This window comes from Chaetodon auriga, chromosome 8 (genome assembly GCF_051107435.1).
Source record: "Chaetodon auriga isolate fChaAug3 chromosome 8, fChaAug3.hap1, whole genome shotgun sequence".
Lineage (NCBI taxonomy): Eukaryota > Metazoa > Chordata > Actinopteri > Chaetodontiformes > Chaetodontidae > Chaetodon > Chaetodon auriga.
The window spans coordinates 25,382,464-25,402,339 of NC_135081.1; the positions used below are offsets into that span (position 1 = coordinate 25,382,464).

The window sequence follows — 19,876 nt, forward strand, 5'->3', positions numbered from 1 at the left end:
TTACACCAGCCAGCCAGTGAACTTCTCCATCAGCTGTGAGTCGCAGTGCTTACCTGCATAATCAGCCTTTGCTGTTACAGCGTCTGCATGCAAACGCCGGATAAACCTTTAAATTTGCAGCTTGATTCATGATTATTACAACCATCATGTCAGGAGTGTTTTTGCCTAAATGACTTTTTATTGTGCTCCTTGCTGTTTGATTGTCGCACTGTTTGGCTGGTACTGAGTAAATGATAGCTGTATTTAGTTTAATGATGCAGTTCAGCATTTGAACGACATACTTAACAGTAATGACCCCTTCACACTGAGCCGAGCTGAACGCAACATGCAGCTTTCCTCAAGCTACTACTCTTTTATTGGTGACCATACTGCTTCAGGCCTTCTTCCCCATTTAGCCCATCACAAGAACACAATGTGGAGGGGTCAAACTTCAGCGGACTCCAGTCCCTCTGCCCTGTCTCACTGGTTTCTGGACCTCCTGTCTGATCCCAGACCAGAGCTCAGACTGATGAACATTCTTCCTTTGCAGGTTTTCTCTGAGTTTTTGTTTTCATATTGTGCCTGTGCTGAATCAATGCATCGACTATGTGCCACAAATAAAAACAGTTTTCAGTTTCGCTGTTGTTGCTCAGATTGGCTCATAAATGACACCTCGCTTTAGCCAAACAATTACTGACAACAGCAGTAGGCGTAGCGTTGATTAAAACACTTAATCCTCTTTCTTTCATTCGTCAACTTTTCCTCCTGCAGCATAAGTAAAATGAGGAAACGCTCATAAGAAGCCTTCTGTAATTCTGAAGATCAGCAGTGTCACAGAAAAACAGCAGCGTTATTGTTTTTTAATGTATTTATTCAACGCAGCCCGTCTCTGCCGCCTTCAGATTGCTGCTCACTGCGCTGCGTTTGATGCTAGAAGTAGCTGCACTGCAACTTTCATTTGACCTTATGAGAACGTCTGATGGTTGTACAAGAATTGCTTTCAAATAGTTAGAAGCATGAGAATTCCCACTGAACTTCCTTTGCCATTTAAAAGCTTAAAACACTGTGTAAGTTTGGTCGGACATGCACACCAAGCTGCTCAGATGCTCACATCTACTGGCTAAACGTGACAGCCTCACTCGCTTTAATGAAGCCAAACTCCCTGAGGGATCATGAAATGTTTGTGCTAATCTTATCTTTGAAGCTCACAAAGCAATTATAGGTGAGAACAGATAGATAAATATTTGTTGTTTACCATCCTCAGTTTAATTTTGATTTGATTTGATTTGATTGGTCCTCCGCTACATGTCTGATAGTACGTATGTATTCTGTGTTTTTCCCGCTCTATGAGCACTGAAAATGAAGCAGTGACCTGCCTCTCAGGGGCATTTTATTGACAAGTCAAAAGTACATTTTATTTCTGTAGCCTAATAACACAAATCACAGATTTCAAGGTTCATTTCTACTTGTGGTTATATTGCTGCATTTGTTTTTGCATGTCAGCACCACTGAGCGTGCAAAGACAAACAAAGACGACCAAAAAACGAATAATAACCATTGATAATAATCTCACCATAAGAGGGTTTCCTGTCAGTAAGGTGATAATAATGTAAATTTGACGATTTATAAGACGGTGGATTTTCTCAGCGGTGAAATATGAACTCATTTAAGAACAGATAAGGTTCTGCAGTAGCTGCACTCTGCGGAGGTCACAGGTTCACTTCGCTGAAAGATCTAAAATGTTGAGACGTTTTAAACAGCTTTTATCCTTTTATCAAAATCAAACACATAACACAGCCCACATTCCCTCCGAAATGTTAATTTTCTTCTTGCGGAATCTCAAGGTTAAGCTTTTTGTCGTCAGCAAAGAGGACTAAAACACTAACTTTCTTTTAGTGTCAGAAATGTGCTCGGGCCCTTTTAATGAAGAAAAACTCCTTTGAGCCTCTTGTATCAATGCAAACGGATGAAGGACGCTGTCAGTCTGCGCTGGGTTTCTGGGACATTACGTAAAATGTGTGTGTGAGCGAGCAGTGAAACGATTAGTTATTAGTCAGTTGATTGACGAAAAACAGTATTTTAATTATTCCTTTTCAATCATTTTTGACAGAACACGTTGCCCCTCCTCTTTGTTTGTGCATGCTGTGACTGACTCAGAAACCAGAACCATACAGTACAGTAGAATAAAGCATTTTCTGTCATGACAATCCATCCCAGGTGAAAGTCTTTGTGAGGAGTGTGTTTCTCAGCAGAACTACGCCGCTTTCAAGAACAGAACACAGACGCTTGAGACACAGTCATATTGGTTTGAATGTATGCGCCGTCTATTAAACCGTGGTCTCCCGTTTGCTTTACCGCTGACTACATACTGTGACATGTTTACAGTCTTGGAAAAAAGCCAAAGAATCCATTCAGAGCTCATAAACCCTCAGAGATGTAGCATGACTCCATATGTTAAGAATGTGTTGTTTCGCATAAACTTTGGTTTCTGTATGAAACAATAAGTGTGACAGTCAGCTCTGAAAAAGTGTGTTGGTTGATTTTTATTCGACTGTATGCGACGGCTTGGTCTTGATGTAAAGCATTAGGAAGTCATTTGTGTCTGTTTTTGTTTTTGGGTATCGCAGGATAAACCTGAGCCGCTGTGAGATGATTTAACAGAACAGATAGAACAAAATAATAAGTCTGTTTCATTTACATCCTTTGCAAACCAAGTCGATTTCTTTCACAAATAGAAATTTCATTTATGGCGTCACAGGCCAAAAACACCACTTCTCGACTGAAGGATGAGTCTTATCAGTCGCTCAGCACCTGATGAGCCACATTACCTCCATCACTCCCAGTATACAGTGTGACAACAGAGGTGAAGTAACGTCATATTTACACTGCGAGTGCCTCTTACCAAAGCACATCTCATCTGCCGGTGACACCTCCATGAGTAACGTTTCCTCCTGCGTTGTACAGGAGGTGCACTCTGGGGATACCTCATTGTTCATTTGATGGTGTGGTTGCATCACAGCATCTGGATGGACTGTGACTCACTCTGGATAGAGGTTTAAAAAACAGGAAGAATAAGCATTTTAAGAGACACTGCATGACATATTTCTGCGCTTTTTTCCGATTTAAAATTCAGTCTGCAGACATTGAAGGCAGAGGCCTGTTTGCGAAGCTGTCTGAAGGAGGCTAAGTGTCTCCTGGAGGCCTTTGATCCTCCTCCTCAAGGAATGCTATGGGTCAGTGCTGCTCCTCAAACACGATCCTCAAACAAAGACCCAAAACCACTTACTGGAGCCCTCATAAAACCGATTCACAGCACGCCTCCAACACCATGACTCAGGCTCGTCTATTGTTAAGTTACTTTATAAATGATTGAATTTTGATGGTCTTCCAGTTTAAGCATCTTCAGCTCACTTAAATTTGACTGTTGTCCTAAAGCTGGTGTCCGTATGCAGGAAGACCTTATTTAGTCATTTTAGGGCAAACATCTGTTCCATAATCAATGCATAACTAATGAATGGTTGTTCTTAATGTAATTTATGTAATTCAGATCAGTGCACAGCCTGAAGACAGTCAAAATATTGTGTTTTCATGCCTGTTTTTATCAGTTCTGGTGTGGTGTAAGAGTTTTAATTTCAGAGTTTGGATCATTTATAGATATATAGCTGTTCAGCGCAGCCAGTCTGGTCCAACTAGCTTCATACGTGACGCACAAAAACAAGATTCAGGTACAGTCCTGCAAGGAGAGGCAGGCGGATCAAATGTTCTGGTGGTTTAAATCTGAGGAGTTGTAAATTACAATCATCTTAATTAGAATTACATTCATAAATTGATGGTTGATTAAATGTTAAGTAATTACATGACCCTAAGCATGCGACAAATTATGCATTGATTTGTGCAGCAGAGCTTTCTTTTTTCTTATTACTAATTTTCTTTTTTTATTAAGTGGGAAACAATATTAAGATGAGGACTGGCTGTGAGGAAACTGCTTTATTGATGAGGTGTCCTCCAGCAAAAATCATTATTCAGAATTTTTATTTCAGCGGCTTTCTGTCTTATTGTGAAAGGATTACGCTCAATCACGCTTTGAGAGGGGAAACGTACTGAAAGCTATGCGATTACAAAGATCAGGTCAAAGTACGGCCAAGACGTGTTCAGATCTTTTTCTGTCTTTAGATGAAGAATTGTTCCTCAAATACTGCAGACCACTGTTTGTCTGATCAAAGGATATTTCACCAAAAACCAGCCAGTCCGACAGCGACCTGGTTAACTCCTGACTGAACATATACCCACGGGCATTTTGGTGTATGTACACAGTGGCATCGTAAACAGTACTTGTGTTTTTCATGAGTGAGTTGGGGGGCTGGAGTTGTGCAGTGGGTGTGGGTTGATAAAAGAGCAGGAGCACCCGTGACTCTTCCTGTTTTCAGAGAGGACGGTGACACAACCGTCAAGTCAGTATTCACAGTGGACAAGATGCTCAGGACTGCTGCGTGTTTGGTGCTTGTTTTCTCAGGTAGATCCAATTCAAATGTGCCAAATCAGTTTGTTTTGTCATTTCTCTCAACATGAATGCCACACTGGGCTCACAACGTTTTCTATTTGATAGGTATGTGTGAGGGCATCTTACCTCCCGGGCCCCTGAGTGGAGCTGTGGCAGGCACGGTGAAGTTTACCACCACCCTCAGACCTCCAGAGAAGCCGTTTATGTCAGTCAGCTGGAGCTTCAAAGGGGTGAACTTCATCACATCCACCGACATCAACATCACAGAACAGAGCCATGCCAACAGGATCTCATTAGACAGAGCCACGGGGTCCCTGGAGCTCAGGAACCTGGTGCTGGAGGACAGCGGGGAGTACACGGTCACCATCATACCAAAGGGAGAGCAGCAGAAGCAAGGGAAGACCATACTGAACGTGTATGGTGGGTTTTGTGTTCTGGTGATGTTTAAAATATCTGATAAGAAATCGCCTGTTGGTTACCTGTATAACAATGGAATATAGAATTCAGTTCAGTACAGTAATCCTGCAATGAAAACTGCATTTTCCAGACTGATACTGCATCACATTATCAATTTAAATTCTTAGGCCGTCGCATGTGGTTGGTCGCTGTTGGTAAGTATGCTCTGGATTCACTAAATGCAGCTCAATAAATCCATTATTCCAGTCATTCTTTCTGCCTGGATGAGCTCTGGAGGTCCTACTTAGATTCAAGATTTCAAGGTTTAATTTGTATAAGATGTGTGGTGAAATGAAAGAAAATAGGTATAAATATAAAGAGAGAGAGATTATTAAAATAGTAAATCCAGAGTGGATATAATTGTGTTATGCTGTTTTAGAATCATTAAGTTGCTTCAGATTTGCCAGAATACAGTGTCATGCAGAAGTCTGGGTACCCCTTATTAAAATTTACTGTGAGTAGTGATTTTCCAAACAGCATAAAGTAAAAAATAACACATTTCTTTCACATTTTATGCAAGATTACTTTTTTTTATTTCCATCTTTTACAGCTTCAAAATAACAAAAAAAAAAAAAAAAAAAAAGGTAGACAAAAGCAAAAGAAGCAAAACAGAAGCAAACTTCTGAGCACCCTGCGTAGTCGGTACTTAGAGATTCTTGGGCCAGCCTGCGTGCACTGCTCTTCTCAGGTTTATCCACACATTTTGGATGATCTTTAGGTCTGGGGACTGTGGGGGCCACTGCAAAGCCTTCATATTGTGCTTCTTGAGGGAGTCCACTGTAGATTTTCTGTGTTAACTCCATTGGTCCAGCAGTCAGAGCATCTTTTTTTCTCACTGGATTGACACTCGTAATGTTTTACCAGAGCTGGTCACCGAAGCCACCATCCGCAGCCCCGAAGCCGTCTTGATTGAAGACAGAAGCTCCACCAACCTCAGCTGCGAGGCCTCCGGCTCCATCAGCACCAGAGTGTGGATGAAGGATGGTCGGCCTCTCCATCCGAGCGCCAGGGTCAGCTTCTCCATCGGCAACAGGACGGTGTTCATACAACCCGTTCACAGCTCCAGCCAGGGTGCCTACCAGTGTCGAATCAGCAACCCAGTCAGCACCATGACTGCCACCCACAATCTGACAGTCAACTGTGAGTACTTCTCACTGTAGGTCTCCAGTTAGCCACCATTTACAGAAATGTTGATTAAAGTGTTGTCCTTAGAAATAATAAAGCTCTTGCTTCTTTGCCATTATTAAAGGCCTTTATGGTACATCTCTCTTCTCGATGCAGTTGGACCACATAACATATCAATCAGTGGACCTTCGGCGGCAGCACCTGGCCGTAGAGTGACGCTGCAGTGCACGGCTGACTCTGTCCCACCAGCCAACTTCAGCTGGATGTTCAACGGCAATGAGACGCATGTTAATGGCTCCATGTATATCATAAAGCGGATGGAGGCAGAAAGCATTGGGAATTACACCTGCACTGCCTGGAATATGGTGACCATGTTGGAAAACTCCACAGTTCTGAATCTGAGAGGTGAGATCGGAGAGCGATGCGTCATTTTACTCGCCAAAAGGAACGTGTGTGTTTTTCTACACTGTAATTTCATGGCGTTTCGTTGGGTAATAATTGTTGTCTTTTTTCCTTCATGAAGCATCATGCACTGCCCCCTGCTGGTCGTTCTTAGCGCTGCTGATCAGTGCACTGCCTCTGAGACTGTTGATGTAAGAGGACGTGGCAGGTGAGAATAATAATTCATGACATATTTTCCTTATCGGTCATATTTTACTTCCGTGGATCTATTTGGCATATTAATTTACACTGCGTTACATTTTTTTTCTCAGATTCATCTGATGTGCGATAAATGACTTTCCATTTTGAAGACTTAACTTGACTCAAGAGACCATGATGCTGCAGTTCGTCTTTTCTGAGACAAAGTGGAAACTCTCGCATTAGAAAAACAATCATTTATTATTTGCATTTCCTGGGTATTATTCTTGCATGTATGCAGATGTAAGAGTGCCAATAAACATCTGTGTGTCCACATTTGGTTTAACAATTATAGCTCAATGAATGCCTTTTCCATAGCAACTTATACAACACCAGGTCCTTCACTGCTGATCATGGATTTCCATTTTTATGTCCCTCCTCACAGATAAACCACAATGCCATGTGGATGCTTGTAGGTTCCTTGCATCAGTTTTGTGTATTTAAAATTGTGTGTGATAACATGAAAGCATGATTGTTACATCATTTATATATTTATTTTCTGGCATATCAAACTGTATAAATGCATATGCGTGTCTTATACTATTCAAAATGATGCATAAATAAACATAATTTGCTCAGTAATATGTGATAATCTTCCAGGAGAAATTATGCAGCAAAGCTCAAGTCTAGTTTGTGCCAAATATTATTCCTGTTAACAGCATGAATCAAATCAAAAACATTTACATTAAATGTTCTACATCCCTGCGATTCTGCAATATGTTCAGTGAGTGATTAAGTTTTATATCGACCACAAGTGGCCAAAAAAGTTTTTTTAAAAAAAGAAAGAAAAGGGTCCTCGACAGACTTTGTCCAAAAGTCAGTCTGATCAGATCTTCGTGGTTTCCTGAGCTGCCAAATATGACAGAAAGTACAGCTCAGACAAGCCAGCGTGCTAACAAACCCTCCTTTCCAGTTGTTCTGATTGTACTTTTTGTACATTTTCTGTGCTTTGACTTGGAGGAATGTAACTCAGGATGCAGCGCCTGTTGCAGTTGTATTCCTGTCTTGCCCTGTAGACCAGTGATTTACATGCAGCCGAGACGCTGAGTTCGACCAGCTGAAACTGGCAAAGCTTTGCATCCCCAACCTGATTACCCTGCCGAACACCTGGGGCTAATTCAGCCGGGGACTTTGATTGGTGGAGATAATTATACATCATTTTCCTAAGATGCAGCTTCCTCCAGGAGGCTTGACACAAGGTCACTGGTGTGAAGCGTTACGATTCATGCACTGTTCAGCTTCACGCCATTTCGTGTCTTCACGCTCTTATCTTCCAGCATCTGGGCTGAAACTGTGAAGCGAGGAGAGCTGCACCTTTGACTGACAGCCTGAGCAAAATCTGCGGTGTCAGTGTTGCAACAGCTTTCCACTTCAGTCTGAGGATTCTGTGTGCTCGAACACAACATTCAGACCATCGTGTGACAATAAAACTGATGAGGCTGTTTCACAATAAGAAGCACCTCTGAAGGACGGTAAAACCTTGTGATGCACTCTAATTATTTTACACAGAAATAAAGAGACATTAGATAATACAGACAGTACAGATCAGTCACAATTAACAAACTGGCAGTGCATTAATATTGATAATCACAGCTGATTATAAATGAGGAATATCCAATGTGTGTGCCAGTGAGGTTGATGCTGTCCCTTTAGTTGTGGTGTTGGATGCAATTGGTGAGTTTTTCACCACAACATAACATGAAATACCAAATTATCACCATGAAAATGGTTGGTGGTATTCACAAAATTTACAGCTAATGCAAAAAAGTTTCTTTACATTGTATTTTCAGTCAAAAAACGGAAAGTAGTGTTTTTCATTCTCACATAAAATGAAATCTTTTGTCATATCTCGAAATTCAATATGTCTTTGGTCAAAGCTTTGATAGCAAATTGAAAAATTATGATGAGACAGTGATTTGGATCTTGCAGTGAAAAGGTGTCTGTGTTGATAATCGTGCTCTCTGTTGGTGAAGAGACAAGCAATGGCCCCTCCAGCAGTGAAAATCCACTTTTAATTTGACTCTCCGCAGTAGTAGGGCACAGTTCTCAGAACTGTGCAAAGTGTACATTTATAGAATATAAGAATAGTCATCAAAGGCATTGCAAGTTACAGGATACCAAATCAAACACTATTAAACTCACCGACAGATCAGTTTTGACTCACATCCGGTATCTGCAATCATCTCCAGGAAATCTGTTCATCACCACAACATGTCATGTTTGTGTGTGTGTTTGTGTGTTTTTGTGTGTCACACATATGGAGCTGAAATGTGTGCAAAGTAGCACTATTTACACGTCACTAAATGCTTTTATCAGCACATCCCAGCATGCGAGGTGGAAGTGACAGGAGTTGAGAATTTGATCCACCATAATCAGCACATCTGAATGTTTTTTTTACCCCCCAGAACTGACGCAAAGCTTCTGATATTGACGCACATCTAAACACACAAACCTCAACTCAGTCTTGCTCGTGGAGGAACTGCTTCGCTCCAGCAGTAAAGTCACGTGTCATGAGCGTTTCTCTCGGCGTCATTATCATCCTTTGACCACCTGAGGTCACTGCTCTCCTGGTGGGCGCTGCATGGGCGGCAGAGGGGGATCATGCTGACTGCTGACTTGGAAATTGCAGACTTGAACGCTCACAGGAGGAACGATCGGCCTTGTAAGCGCTTTGATATAGTTTGTAGTCCTGGTAAAAGTGCTGACAGATGGGAAAGTGCTTCCTGCCGCAGTCATGTCCCTGTCATGCTCTTCTCTTTCCTGGGTAAGTTATGTTGATCACTAAAAACTGATGAGGCAGGTGTGAACACACCTCAGTGAGACCTTATCAAACTCGAAGCTTCAGGATTCTACAGGTCAAACCTTCGCAGGCTGTGCACCTTGAAGTGCTGCTCGGTTGTGATTTATTCTCGTCTGTCGGAGCCAGCTGATTTTTGAAGCCGCGGTTTTTGTAGCGTTGTGTTGCAGCAGATGTGTATCTGTCGGTGTCGGGGATGGCCTTGTTCAGACAATGTTCCTCTTTGCAAATGCTCATTTTTCTGTTTGCCACTCATCAGCAGACTCATTGAGATTTTCCTCCTGCCGCCGATCTACATGCTTTCTCAGCTGCAGGACATCAGCGGATCTGCCTCCCTGTAAGTTTCCTTCATGTTGTCTTCAAAGTTGATCCAACTATGGTAATCAACCCAAAGCTGTCACATGATATGCTATTTTAACTTCAATTTTATGACGTTTACTTCCTAAATTTCAGGCGCATCCATTTGTATTATAGCTTTCACACAGCAGGGCCGTTGCATTGTAACGTGTTTCTCTTATTTTGTCCAGCTGCGCAAAATGAAAACTTGCATCAGATCACCTCTCGTGCTGCTGAAGTTGATGCACATCACGTTACTCCCAGGTAAGACTGAATGGTTTTTGTTGCGATAACGCTGTAGATCATGTTCAGACGCGCAACGCACAGCGGAATACTTCCCAATTTACAGTGCGCGTGTTTCTCCTAACGATCTATCAGCACAGTATATACTGATATAAAAATACAGGCAGGCCTATACAGGAACAGGATTTGAAGTTGGGGAATAAGGGGAATGAAAAATAATTCATATGTTGGGTGTTTTTAACTATTTGGTGCGTATTGTGTTATTACAGCACACAGTATGGCCTAATGAACAGTAAGATTAGTTTTGGGGAAGATGAGCTGATAAGCACCACTAGAATATTATAAATCTGATGTGATTATTTAAAAATGATCCAACACTAATTATTAACACTGAAGGGTACAAATGATAACAACATGAGGGCAGGCAGACTGTTTTACTGTCGGTGTTTGTACTGCAGAGCAAACAGAGGTCCAGTATTATCAGGAACACACTGCAGGCCTGCAGAGATGCTGTAAAGTAGGCCACCGTACAGTGTGAGCTACAACATGCACTTAGAGGAGACTTCAGCAGCCTGAGGCGGTGCAGATTCACGCGGATTGACGCTGTTATTACGCAGAGTGCAGTTCATTGTTGTGAAGCTGTAGAGGAGCTTTTTGATGGTGGGGCAGCTGTAGAAGATGAGCGATGTTCTGCCCTGCCTCAGTGTAACCGCCATGAACGCTAAAGGACAGAAACACCAATCACTGAAAAAGGTATTAAACTTAAAACTTAACGAGAGTCATTGCACAATATGATGTGATGAGCGATGGGTCATAACTTTCAACCTCAGCGTGACTTTTCTCAAGGTAAACTAACCGCAGGCAACAGCTATACAAATCATCTGTACATCATCCCTGAACAACAGCTCACTTCACCAGCAGCCGTGAATGGTGGACGCTCGTTTATGACCTGCGTGCGGCTCTCAAGGATGCACAAGCTCACATCAAATATAAAAAAAGATGCCCCCTTATTCTCTCACTTCACATCGTGTTCACATCAGCCTAATTTAGAATGATCTAGAATTATTAATTATAATAATCTAAGGCCTTTTTTTCCCATAAGTGTTTGCAGTGCATATTTATAACCATTGCATGTTCAGTATAACACATGTGGTCGCTGGCTACTTCCCCTTCAACACAGCATGTTTTAGAGCCTAGTTCAGTGAATACTCAGTGATGTGAAACGATAAGTTTGTCTGTAATGTGCTGTAACAGACAAACTGCTGCCATACTGTGTGTCTGATGGTTACAAATAAAACAAGGTCAGTCAAAGGCAACCAGAGTTCAACAAAGCGGCTCATCTCCGGCCATTATGTCACCTTTTTTTTTTTTTCAGCAGTTCTTGAGGCACAAGAAGCCAAAGTCCAGCCTGAGGTGACTGGATACCTCGGCCAAGATGTCACCCTGCCATGCAAATTCATCAAAGGACCAAACCACAGCAGTGTCACTCAGGTTCAGTGGGACCTCAAGAAACCAGAAGGAGAGAAAATCAGAATTGTTGTTTCTCATGGTTCATTCGGAGTTAATATTCCAGATACATTTCTAAAGGAGAGAGTGAACATCACAGAATATTCTTTAGTAATTAGAGCTGTGGAAGAGAGAGATGCAGGGTCGTACACCTGCAGCATTTCAACCTTTCCTAGTGGTTCATTTGAAGGAACCACCAACTTTGTCGTTCAAGGTGAGTTAGAAAAGCATTTTCACATGAAGTGGACACACTGACATGAAGCCTACAGACAATCTCCAAAATTAAATCTGACGACTTTTCCTGCTGTGACCCAGAATTCATGAAAATCTAGATATTTAAAAATAGAGGTGCCACAGATATTTGTACATTGATGCTGCTCTATTGAAACAGATTTTATAGCAGTGAGGACAGTATTTAATGTTTGGGATGTCATAAATGGTTTTATAATAAACCCTATTTTCAGTTTTCATACAACATATCATCATATCAACCAAATCATCTTTTGTTTTTCACATCCTAAGTAAAATCAGTAGGACGTGATATCGTGTGATCATCGGTGTTTTTTCTCCAAAAGCTACTGATGTAAAAAATATGCTGTAATGTTAAAAAGAAAATACTGTGTTGTTATTATTTAATAAACACCATTAACTTAAACTAACGTCCTGGTAAACACACACAGGCTCACTGACAGTCATGTTTCTTCCCCCAGAGCAGATGCCGTTATCATCGGCGGTGGTTTCTGCTGTCGTGATCGCTGTCTTGTTGCTGTTAGTGATCATGGCAGCCATAGTATACCTGATCTTCATCAGAAGGTGTGTGTGTGTGTGTGTGTGTGTGTGTGTGTGCGTGTGTTTGCGTAGGAGTGCACAAGCTGTAGAAAAGAAAGCTCTTCCCATAACCAAATATTACAAAGACATCAGTATTAATCATCCTTTTAAATTATGTCTTACGTATTAATTGATAAATTATTGATGACTATTATATTGATAACTTAATGGACCAACAATCTTCAATACGCTGGTGGCCAACCTTGAGCTATTGATGCACGTGCAAAACTATGCATCATGTATTTTTGTATCTTCTGAAGATTGAAATTCACTCACTTTTTCACTCCAAACTCTTAATTTTTAAAATTACACATATCTTTAAATAACATTTGGACTCTCCCCCTTCACATGTTTTGAATATTTATTGGTAATAAATTAAGTTTAAATGAAGGTTAATTTTATATTTAATTCATTCAAACCACTGCAGTGTGCATTTTGTGTTTGTATATTTTTTTATTTAAGAAGGGAAATTTACACGACAAGGTTTCCAGGTTTAGAGAGAAGTTTTACCTGATTATGCAGAAACTAACCACAGACCTTTTGATTCCTTCACTCAGACCTGGTTCTTCGGTCAGACAGCATGTCTACATCGGTGAGAACAAAAGCACAAGTTCCTCGTCATTCTATTTCCAAACAGCATGGGGTTCATTTATATCTTTTGTGGTTTATTTTGCATCCTGTTACAAAAGCTCGTCTGTCTTTCAGATACCCACGGTCCAGTGATGGATGTGGCCAGGCCATCTGTTACTGTAAAACAGGAGGTGAGCTCAGAGCTGCTTTGAAGCAGTTTGAAGTTTAGTCACGTTATTGTTGTTGTTGTTGTTGTTGTTGTTGTTGTTGTTGTTGTTGTTGTTTTTCAGCAAAGCAACATAATGATACAACCTAGCAACAAAATCTCCACCTTAACACTCTCTCATGCTTACAGGATGTGGTCTACTCTGACGTCAAGCTCAAGTCACCCAGAGATGGTACACCTTCATCCAATGACGTCCACACAGAGATCCCGCATGCTGACGACGTCACGTACTCTGAGGTCCTAGTTTTGCGTCAGCAGCACAAATAAGATGAAATGTACACCAGAGCAATGTTAAAGTTCTCTTTTTTGTACTTGCTGAGGGAAAAAAAAAAATCTTAAAACTACCATAGTTTTGGTATCACTTACAGCGTATCCGGATAGGTGTCAATAAATCAGCTGCTCCTAAAATATAAGTTTAGCTTTGTGGCTGCTCCAGGCCTTCTGTTCATGCGCTCGCGTACGGTGTGTTCATGGGCCCATACCAAGCCAAGCCGTGATCCCACTGCAGCCTCACAGCAGCTGACACAGGACTGAACAAATGAAAGGCAATATGTTTATCTCAGAGTTAGCAGAGCTTTCATTGGCGATCTTATTCCACCGCCAAAGTCAGAGGATCACTGACTTTACCATCCGTAGAGCCATGTAGCTAACATGGCTCAAAAGAGGTCCACCAACAAACATGAGCACATAATGTGAATATTACAGGCAGAAAGAGCCACACCGGGCCACTTTCTGCACATCAGCACACCTCCAACACGTCATCAAGCTAAAAGACGTCTTTTACCTCGCCATGCTGGGCCGCGTACCACCAGGGTGGTCACGGATGCTCTGAGCTCAGCTCGGTGCAGCTATCTGCTCCGCTATCAACAAACAGCCATGAATGTGACTGCACCTCGGTCAAACCCTCCTGCAGGAGGTTTCAATCACGTAATGACAGCTGTTCCAGTTATGGATGAGAAAGGCCAACATACTGTCTGGCTCCCAAGGTGTCACATGACCTGCACTTCTGAAGGTGGTCGTAACACTGAAATCCCCCCCCACACACACACACACACACAGACGTGCTGTTCTTCTGCCCTTTGGTTATCAAATGAGGAAGACCAAAAAGGAAAGTTACTCAACAAAAAGGGAACTAACTGAGCAACGCAACACTAGTGTTGCGTGTTAATAATGGCGAGAGCTGATGGTGTTTAGAGACTTTATATGTGGCACCAAAATTAACCTCCTAGATTCCCATTTTATTGTGAGTCAACTTAACTGGACATCATCATGTGTTGAGACTACGATGCACACCTCTGGCTTTATCTCAGTGGCTGTAGCCAACATTAGCATGTCAGGGTTAAAGGGGTCATGAGTCAGAGAGGAAGGCTGGGGCGGTTGTGGTTGTACTCTTTCAAATTCTCAATTCTTCTTTCATATTTCTGTCTGTTTCTGCATATTTACCTGCGGCAGCACTAATCCACTGACGAGAATTGCATCTCATGACACAATACTGCGTGTATTCCAATAGTTGGTAATAGTTACACAGTAGTACTATTTTACCCAACCCTGTATTCTATCTGCTTTGGGTCTGTTGTGCAGATACAGATGTTGCAGCCTGAGACTATATGTAAAAAGGTGATAAAACATGGTTTGCACTGCAGCTGTAATGATGCGTGCCATCACTGAAATCTGCCATCTATGACCTGCTGTCAGGGTTTCCTGGCAGTGTGATTTTGTGGGTGTGAGATCATGTCTGCTCACCGTGCAGTCAGAACATGTAGTGCAGTGTAAAAATACAAAGGGCTCATATTTAGTTGTTGTCCCATTTAGTTTATATTCAGTGTTTGGAACTTTGATTACAATCAATGCATTTGAGATATTTCAGTCCTGTTGCTTGTTTATCAATCATGCAGTCAAGCAGATCGACAGAAGCAGCAATGCGCACTTGTGCAAACTGTCCCGACGTTTGCTTCAAATCATGACTTCTGTTAGTTGCTTTTGTGGCTTAATAAAGTTTTCCAATTTGACACACCTCATGAAATCCGTTTCTTATTTTCCTTTTGTGCTGTAGAGTTCTGCCACGGCAGGAAACAGATAAGAAAGATAAGCTAAATGCTGATTGAAGGGAGTGAAAGTCATCGTGCAAGTCTTTCCATAGCAGTGCAAGGTATTACTCAGACTGAGAAGAAAAAAGACGCAGCAAAGACGTGAGTGTGACTCTGGTACGACTGAAAATGAGCCACACCTAAGCTATGTCGTCTAAGTCGAACTCAAGGACAGACAATGAGCGAGCATGCACACAGTGGAAGGGATCATGTGCAAATTGGTAGTTTTTTGCATTACAAAAATTGTTTGGTAGCTCAAAGCACTCAGCCACCTCATTTGTAGTCACTTTTTCTCTCTTTGTAGTCATTTTGTGTGTTTTTGTAGAAACTTTGTGTCTCTTTGTAGTAACTTTTTGTGTCTTTTTAGTCACTTTGTGTCTATTTGTATTGACTTTGTGTCTATTTGTAGTCATTTTGTATCTCTGTGGTCATTTTGCACCATTGTCGTGGTTTTGTGTCTCTTTGTAGTACTTTAATTGACTTTCGAACCAGAATTGTTAACAGTCACCTATTACAGAGGTTCTGGCCCTGGGCCTGTCCCCTTTAGGCCTGTCCAGTAATCCATTCATGATATTAATAATAAGATAACTACCTATCACCTCGTGACTCATTAAATGTTTTATGCTTTTATGAAAAAGTGTGAGTGTTGTTGCCTCAGTGGGTCAGCTGTCCATCAGGTCATGTGTGTTGAATGCCTGTAACACAAAGGATTTTAAAGATTATGTGAAACCTCCTTGATGATGATAGCCAAAATGAGAGATTTTGATGGAACGCTTTATGGCACAAATTAACAGGAACTTAAATTTGCACCATTTAAAGCTTAAATGAATTTGACTCATTTGACTGAACAATTTAACAATTGTTGAATCTTGCAGATCTGAAAGTTATAAAACCTACAAGCATGACGAAGATTTACATCACAAGTTCCTCACACGCTCTTCCCTTTGCATCAATCCTGAGCTTACTGTGCACACATCTGAATCCTTGTGATGTCGTGCTTTCTTGCTCCACCTCAGACAGTGTATTTCCACCAGGAAATGAACTCCCATTCATAATTGAGAGTGAAGGAAACACCACCCTGATACAGGCGAGATAGCTGAAAGTGTCTGGGGAATAAAACGTGGGTTATTTCTATGAGTTATCTGACTTGTTGAATTTTTTTGAGGATGTATTCAAGCTCACTGGTCTGCACCTTGCAGACACACATGGAGGCCTCCTTTAGTTCTAACAACAGCATGTTTGCCAGTGTATCGTTCACTTGGATCCTTCCTGGGCTCCATATGTAAAGACATCACATGTAATCCACAATGTGTGTCCTTAGACTACATACAGCAAACAGCAGAGTTACAACATTGCCTCTGCCTCCAACAACAAAATGATAGATGTACAAAATATTAAAATAAACAATTTCAATGGATTAACCAGTAAAAAAAAACATTAACAATCTCACTTCATCTAAACATCCATATTCATTTGATTACAGACATTTCCACAAGAGCCCAAAGTTATGTTTTCTTTTCTTCTCCCTTTCATTACAGCCTCTACGTCCCTTTACCAAAGACAGATACCAAAGATATATGAAAAATACATGTACTCGTGTACTGCATTTAATACAGTTTTTAGCAGCCAGAAGCTCACTGGAACTGTTTTTCTCCATTTATACTGAAGTATTCATTATACCATGGCCACTGAGAGACCAGATACCTACGATGTACATGTTTGATTGCAGTATTAAACTGTAGGTATAAACTTGCTACTCAGACACTCAGTTCTACTTAAGTGAAAACCTACTTAGAGTGTCATAAGTAAAAGTGCTGATCATGCAAAACAGCCCATTTAAGAAGAATTTATGTGATGTTATTACATTATAATTATTGATGCATTGATGTGTTCATGAGTTTAATGTTGCAGCTGGTGAAGGTGGAGCTAAGCTCATTTACTTTATGTATGTATGTATTTACTTTAGTAATCTCTAACACATCATAATATATTAGTTGATGTACGTTGCACTAATAATCTGAATCTGCAAGTGACTAAAGTAGATCTACTGGAGTAAAAAGTACATTATTTGCCTCCAAAAAGGTAGTTGAGAAGAAGTAAAGTAGGCATTAAATGGAACTGCTCAAGTTAAGTACAAGTACCTCAAATCTGTACTAAGTACTGTACTTGAGTTTATAGTTACTAAAGACAGCAACAGTGAGGCTTAGCTGAAGAGCTTGGCGCGAGGGTCATCACAAACAACAAGCAAAAAAATAGGATGAATATCTTCCCAGTGAGAACCAGTTTAATGTGTGTTTGACATCTGCGTAACTCTGCGGGCCTACGTCCACATTAAGTAACGGTCAGAGGAGACTTAAATAGAGGACCTACATACGTTTGGCCACGGTGAACATGGTGGCGTGTGTGTGGGGGACAGCTGGAGGAAAAGGAGGGAGGACAGGAGAGGAACTATAACAAACCCACACAGAAAAGAAGTAAATAGCTTGTTTCAAAAGTGCAGCCTCTTCCTGTTTCCCAAACCGCACAAACGACAGATACTCTGAGGCCCAGGAACAAGGGTTGATCTCTACTTTATGATGTTTAGCTACTCAGAACAGAAAAGGGAGATCAAAATTAGCAGAATGTGTAAATTAACGACTGATATTTTTTGATGGTGTTTTGTTGGTGATGTCCTCAGTGTCGGTGAACTTAGCTGCACATCACTGTCAAATATGCATCAGAGCACGCTACATATAACCTGCTGTATATAGATGTGTACACTATACGCATAAGCCCACGCTGGCTCAGCCTAAAACCAGCGATGTATTGATTTGCACATTTATATTGATTTCTTTGCACTACTTGCATTGTTTGCACGTTATACAAAGACTTTGACATGTAGATGTTGAATGCTGTTGTTTGTTGTTGCCTCCTTATTTTAGCATCGATTTCTTTCTCCCTGTAAATTGTTCCTGCTGCTGTGTGCGTGCAACATCAAAACAAAGTCAGACTCCTTGTATGTGTGCACAGACTTGGCCACTAAAGCTGATTCTGATTCATCCCACGCGTGTTGTACGTTGGCCTATAACTCGACAGGTATTTGCCCTTTCTTTTATTTGACAAAACAGGAGCGCTTCTCTGCACATTATCATCATTTGACCACATGAGGCCACTGTGCTTCTGGGGGTTTCCGGCCCTGACCATGGCAGGGAGGAAGGAACTACTGCAAATGATGAAATTTTATGATGACAAAACTGAGAAAACACAGCAGGACCTCCTACTGTTGAAGCATATTTGTCATTTCGTTGACCTCCTGCAGACACAGTGTGCACAATGGAAACCTGCAGCAGATCAGCTCTTGTATTTATGTGGTTCATTTACATCATGATCCAAGGTAAGATAAAAGATTTTCAATTTTGGCTATTTATGAAATGCTGACTGCAGTTAAAATCATTCATCTTTCACTTCTTTTACAACAGTCGCAACCCCACACGATAAAAATGTAATAATAATGATAGTTATTGTGATTAAATGAACCTTTCTTAAGTAAAAGTACACAAGTGCTGGCAGCAAAATATGCATCACAAGTGATATTAATGTTCTTCTGAAGTTTTAGCTGGCTGAGGACCATACAGTACACACAGTTATGGAGTTGAATCTATCACAATGCATCGTAGTTTGTGAGTGCCTCATGTTCTGTATGTAAAGTCACTCAACTGTCTGATAAATGTAGTGGAGTTAAAAGGATATCTCTCTCTGAAATGTAGCAAAGTGAAAGTGTAAAGTAACTCAACATTGTACTTTAAGTCAGCTTCAGTACTTGAATCAGTACTTTAAGTCGGCTTCAGTTTTGAATAACGAATCATAAAAGAAAAAAACCAACATGATTTTTTCATGGATCGTTTCCGTTTCCATCATCTTTTCTGCTACAACTTTCTTTTTCTTTTTTCTTTTCCAGCTTTTGAGGCACAGGAAGTCAAAGTCCGGCCTGAGGTGACTGGATACCTCGGCCATGATGCCACCCTGCCATGCCAATTCATCCAAGGACCAACACACAGCAGTATCACTCAGGTTCAGTGGGACCTCAAGACACCAGAAGGAGAGAAAATCAGAATTATTTATTCTCATCGTTCATTCGGAGTTAATATTCCGGATACATTTCTAAAGGAGAGAGTGAACATCACAGAATATTCTTTGATAATTAGAGCTGTGGAAATGAGAGATGCAGGGTCGTACACCTGCAGCATTGCAACCTTTCCTAGTGGTTCATTTGAAGGAACCACCAACTTTGTCGTTCAAGGTGAGTAAGAAAAGCATTTTCACATAAAGTGGACACACTGACATGAAGCCTACAGACAATCTTCAAAATTAGCAGTTTGAATCCAGTATTTTGTCTCAGTTTTCTCTGTTCTCATGTAACTCTTTCAGTGAGACTTTCACCTGGCTAAATGAAGGAAAATCCAAAAATTAAACAAATAAATGTGTTTCCCCAAATTTCAAACTATTCCTTTAACAGAACATCAGCGAAAGAGAGACTCTGCCGGAGTTTGGAGTTGATCGTGGTTGTGTTTCTTTTCTCAGAACAGAAGCCAGAACAGATGCCA

General features: G+C 41.1%; 2 protein-coding genes across 4 annotated transcripts; both read left to right on the forward strand.

The window, feature by feature from the left end:
• The first annotated feature begins 4,283 nt into the window (after nt 1-4,283).
• On the forward strand, nt 4,284-6,658 carry LOC143324734 (cell adhesion molecule CEACAM6-like). Its single transcript, XM_076737450.1, has 6 exons — nt 4,284-4,300; nt 4,407-4,492; nt 4,586-4,900; nt 5,801-6,076; nt 6,218-6,466; nt 6,585-6,658. Exons 1-6 carry the CDS (start codon nt 4,284-4,286, stop codon nt 6,656-6,658), a joined length of 1,017 nt encoding a protein of 338 aa, XP_076593565.1.
• Nucleotides 6,659-9,336: 2,678 nt separating this feature from the next.
• On the forward strand, nt 9,337-13,531 carry LOC143324783 (uncharacterized). 3 transcript variants are annotated; one of them, XM_076737505.1, is made up of 8 exons: nt 9,337-9,464; nt 9,757-9,834; nt 10,025-10,097; nt 11,452-11,796; nt 12,293-12,395; nt 12,968-13,002; nt 13,116-13,171; nt 13,336-13,531. In XM_076737505.1, the coding sequence occupies exons 3-8, from the start codon at nt 10,034-10,036 to the stop codon at nt 13,471-13,473; spliced, it is 741 nt and encodes a 246-aa protein (XP_076593620.1). In that variant the 5' UTR covers nt 9,337-9,464; nt 9,757-9,834; nt 10,025-10,033; the 3' UTR covers nt 13,474-13,531. The 3 variants fall into 3 exon arrangements, with proteins under 3 accessions (XP_076593620.1, XP_076593623.1, XP_076593621.1); XM_076737508.1 differs by having other exon boundaries at nt 11,455-11,796; XM_076737506.1 differs by having other exon boundaries at nt 9,760-9,834.
• The last annotated feature ends 6,345 nt before the right edge of the window (nt 13,532-19,876 follow it).

Coding starts and splice junctions, on each gene's coding strand:
- LOC143324734 (XM_076737450.1), top strand. Junction 4,493..4,585: donor TTTGGTGCTTGTTTTCTCAG/GTAGATCCAATT, acceptor TCTATTTGATAG/GTATGTGTGAGGGCATCTTA. Junction 6,467..6,584: donor CACAGTTCTGAATCTGAGAG/GTGAGATCGGAG, acceptor TCCTTCATGAAG/CATCATGCACTGCCCCCTGC.
- LOC143324783 (XM_076737505.1), top strand. CDS start 10,034: ATGAAAACTTGCATCAGATCACCTCTCGTGCTGCTGAAGTTGATGCAC. Junction 11,797..12,292: donor CACCAACTTTGTCGTTCAAG/GTGAGTTAGAAA, acceptor TTCTTCCCCCAG/AGCAGATGCCGTTATCATCG. Junction 13,003..13,115: donor CAGACAGCATGTCTACATCG/GTGAGAACAAAA, acceptor TCTGTCTTTCAG/ATACCCACGGTCCAGTGATG.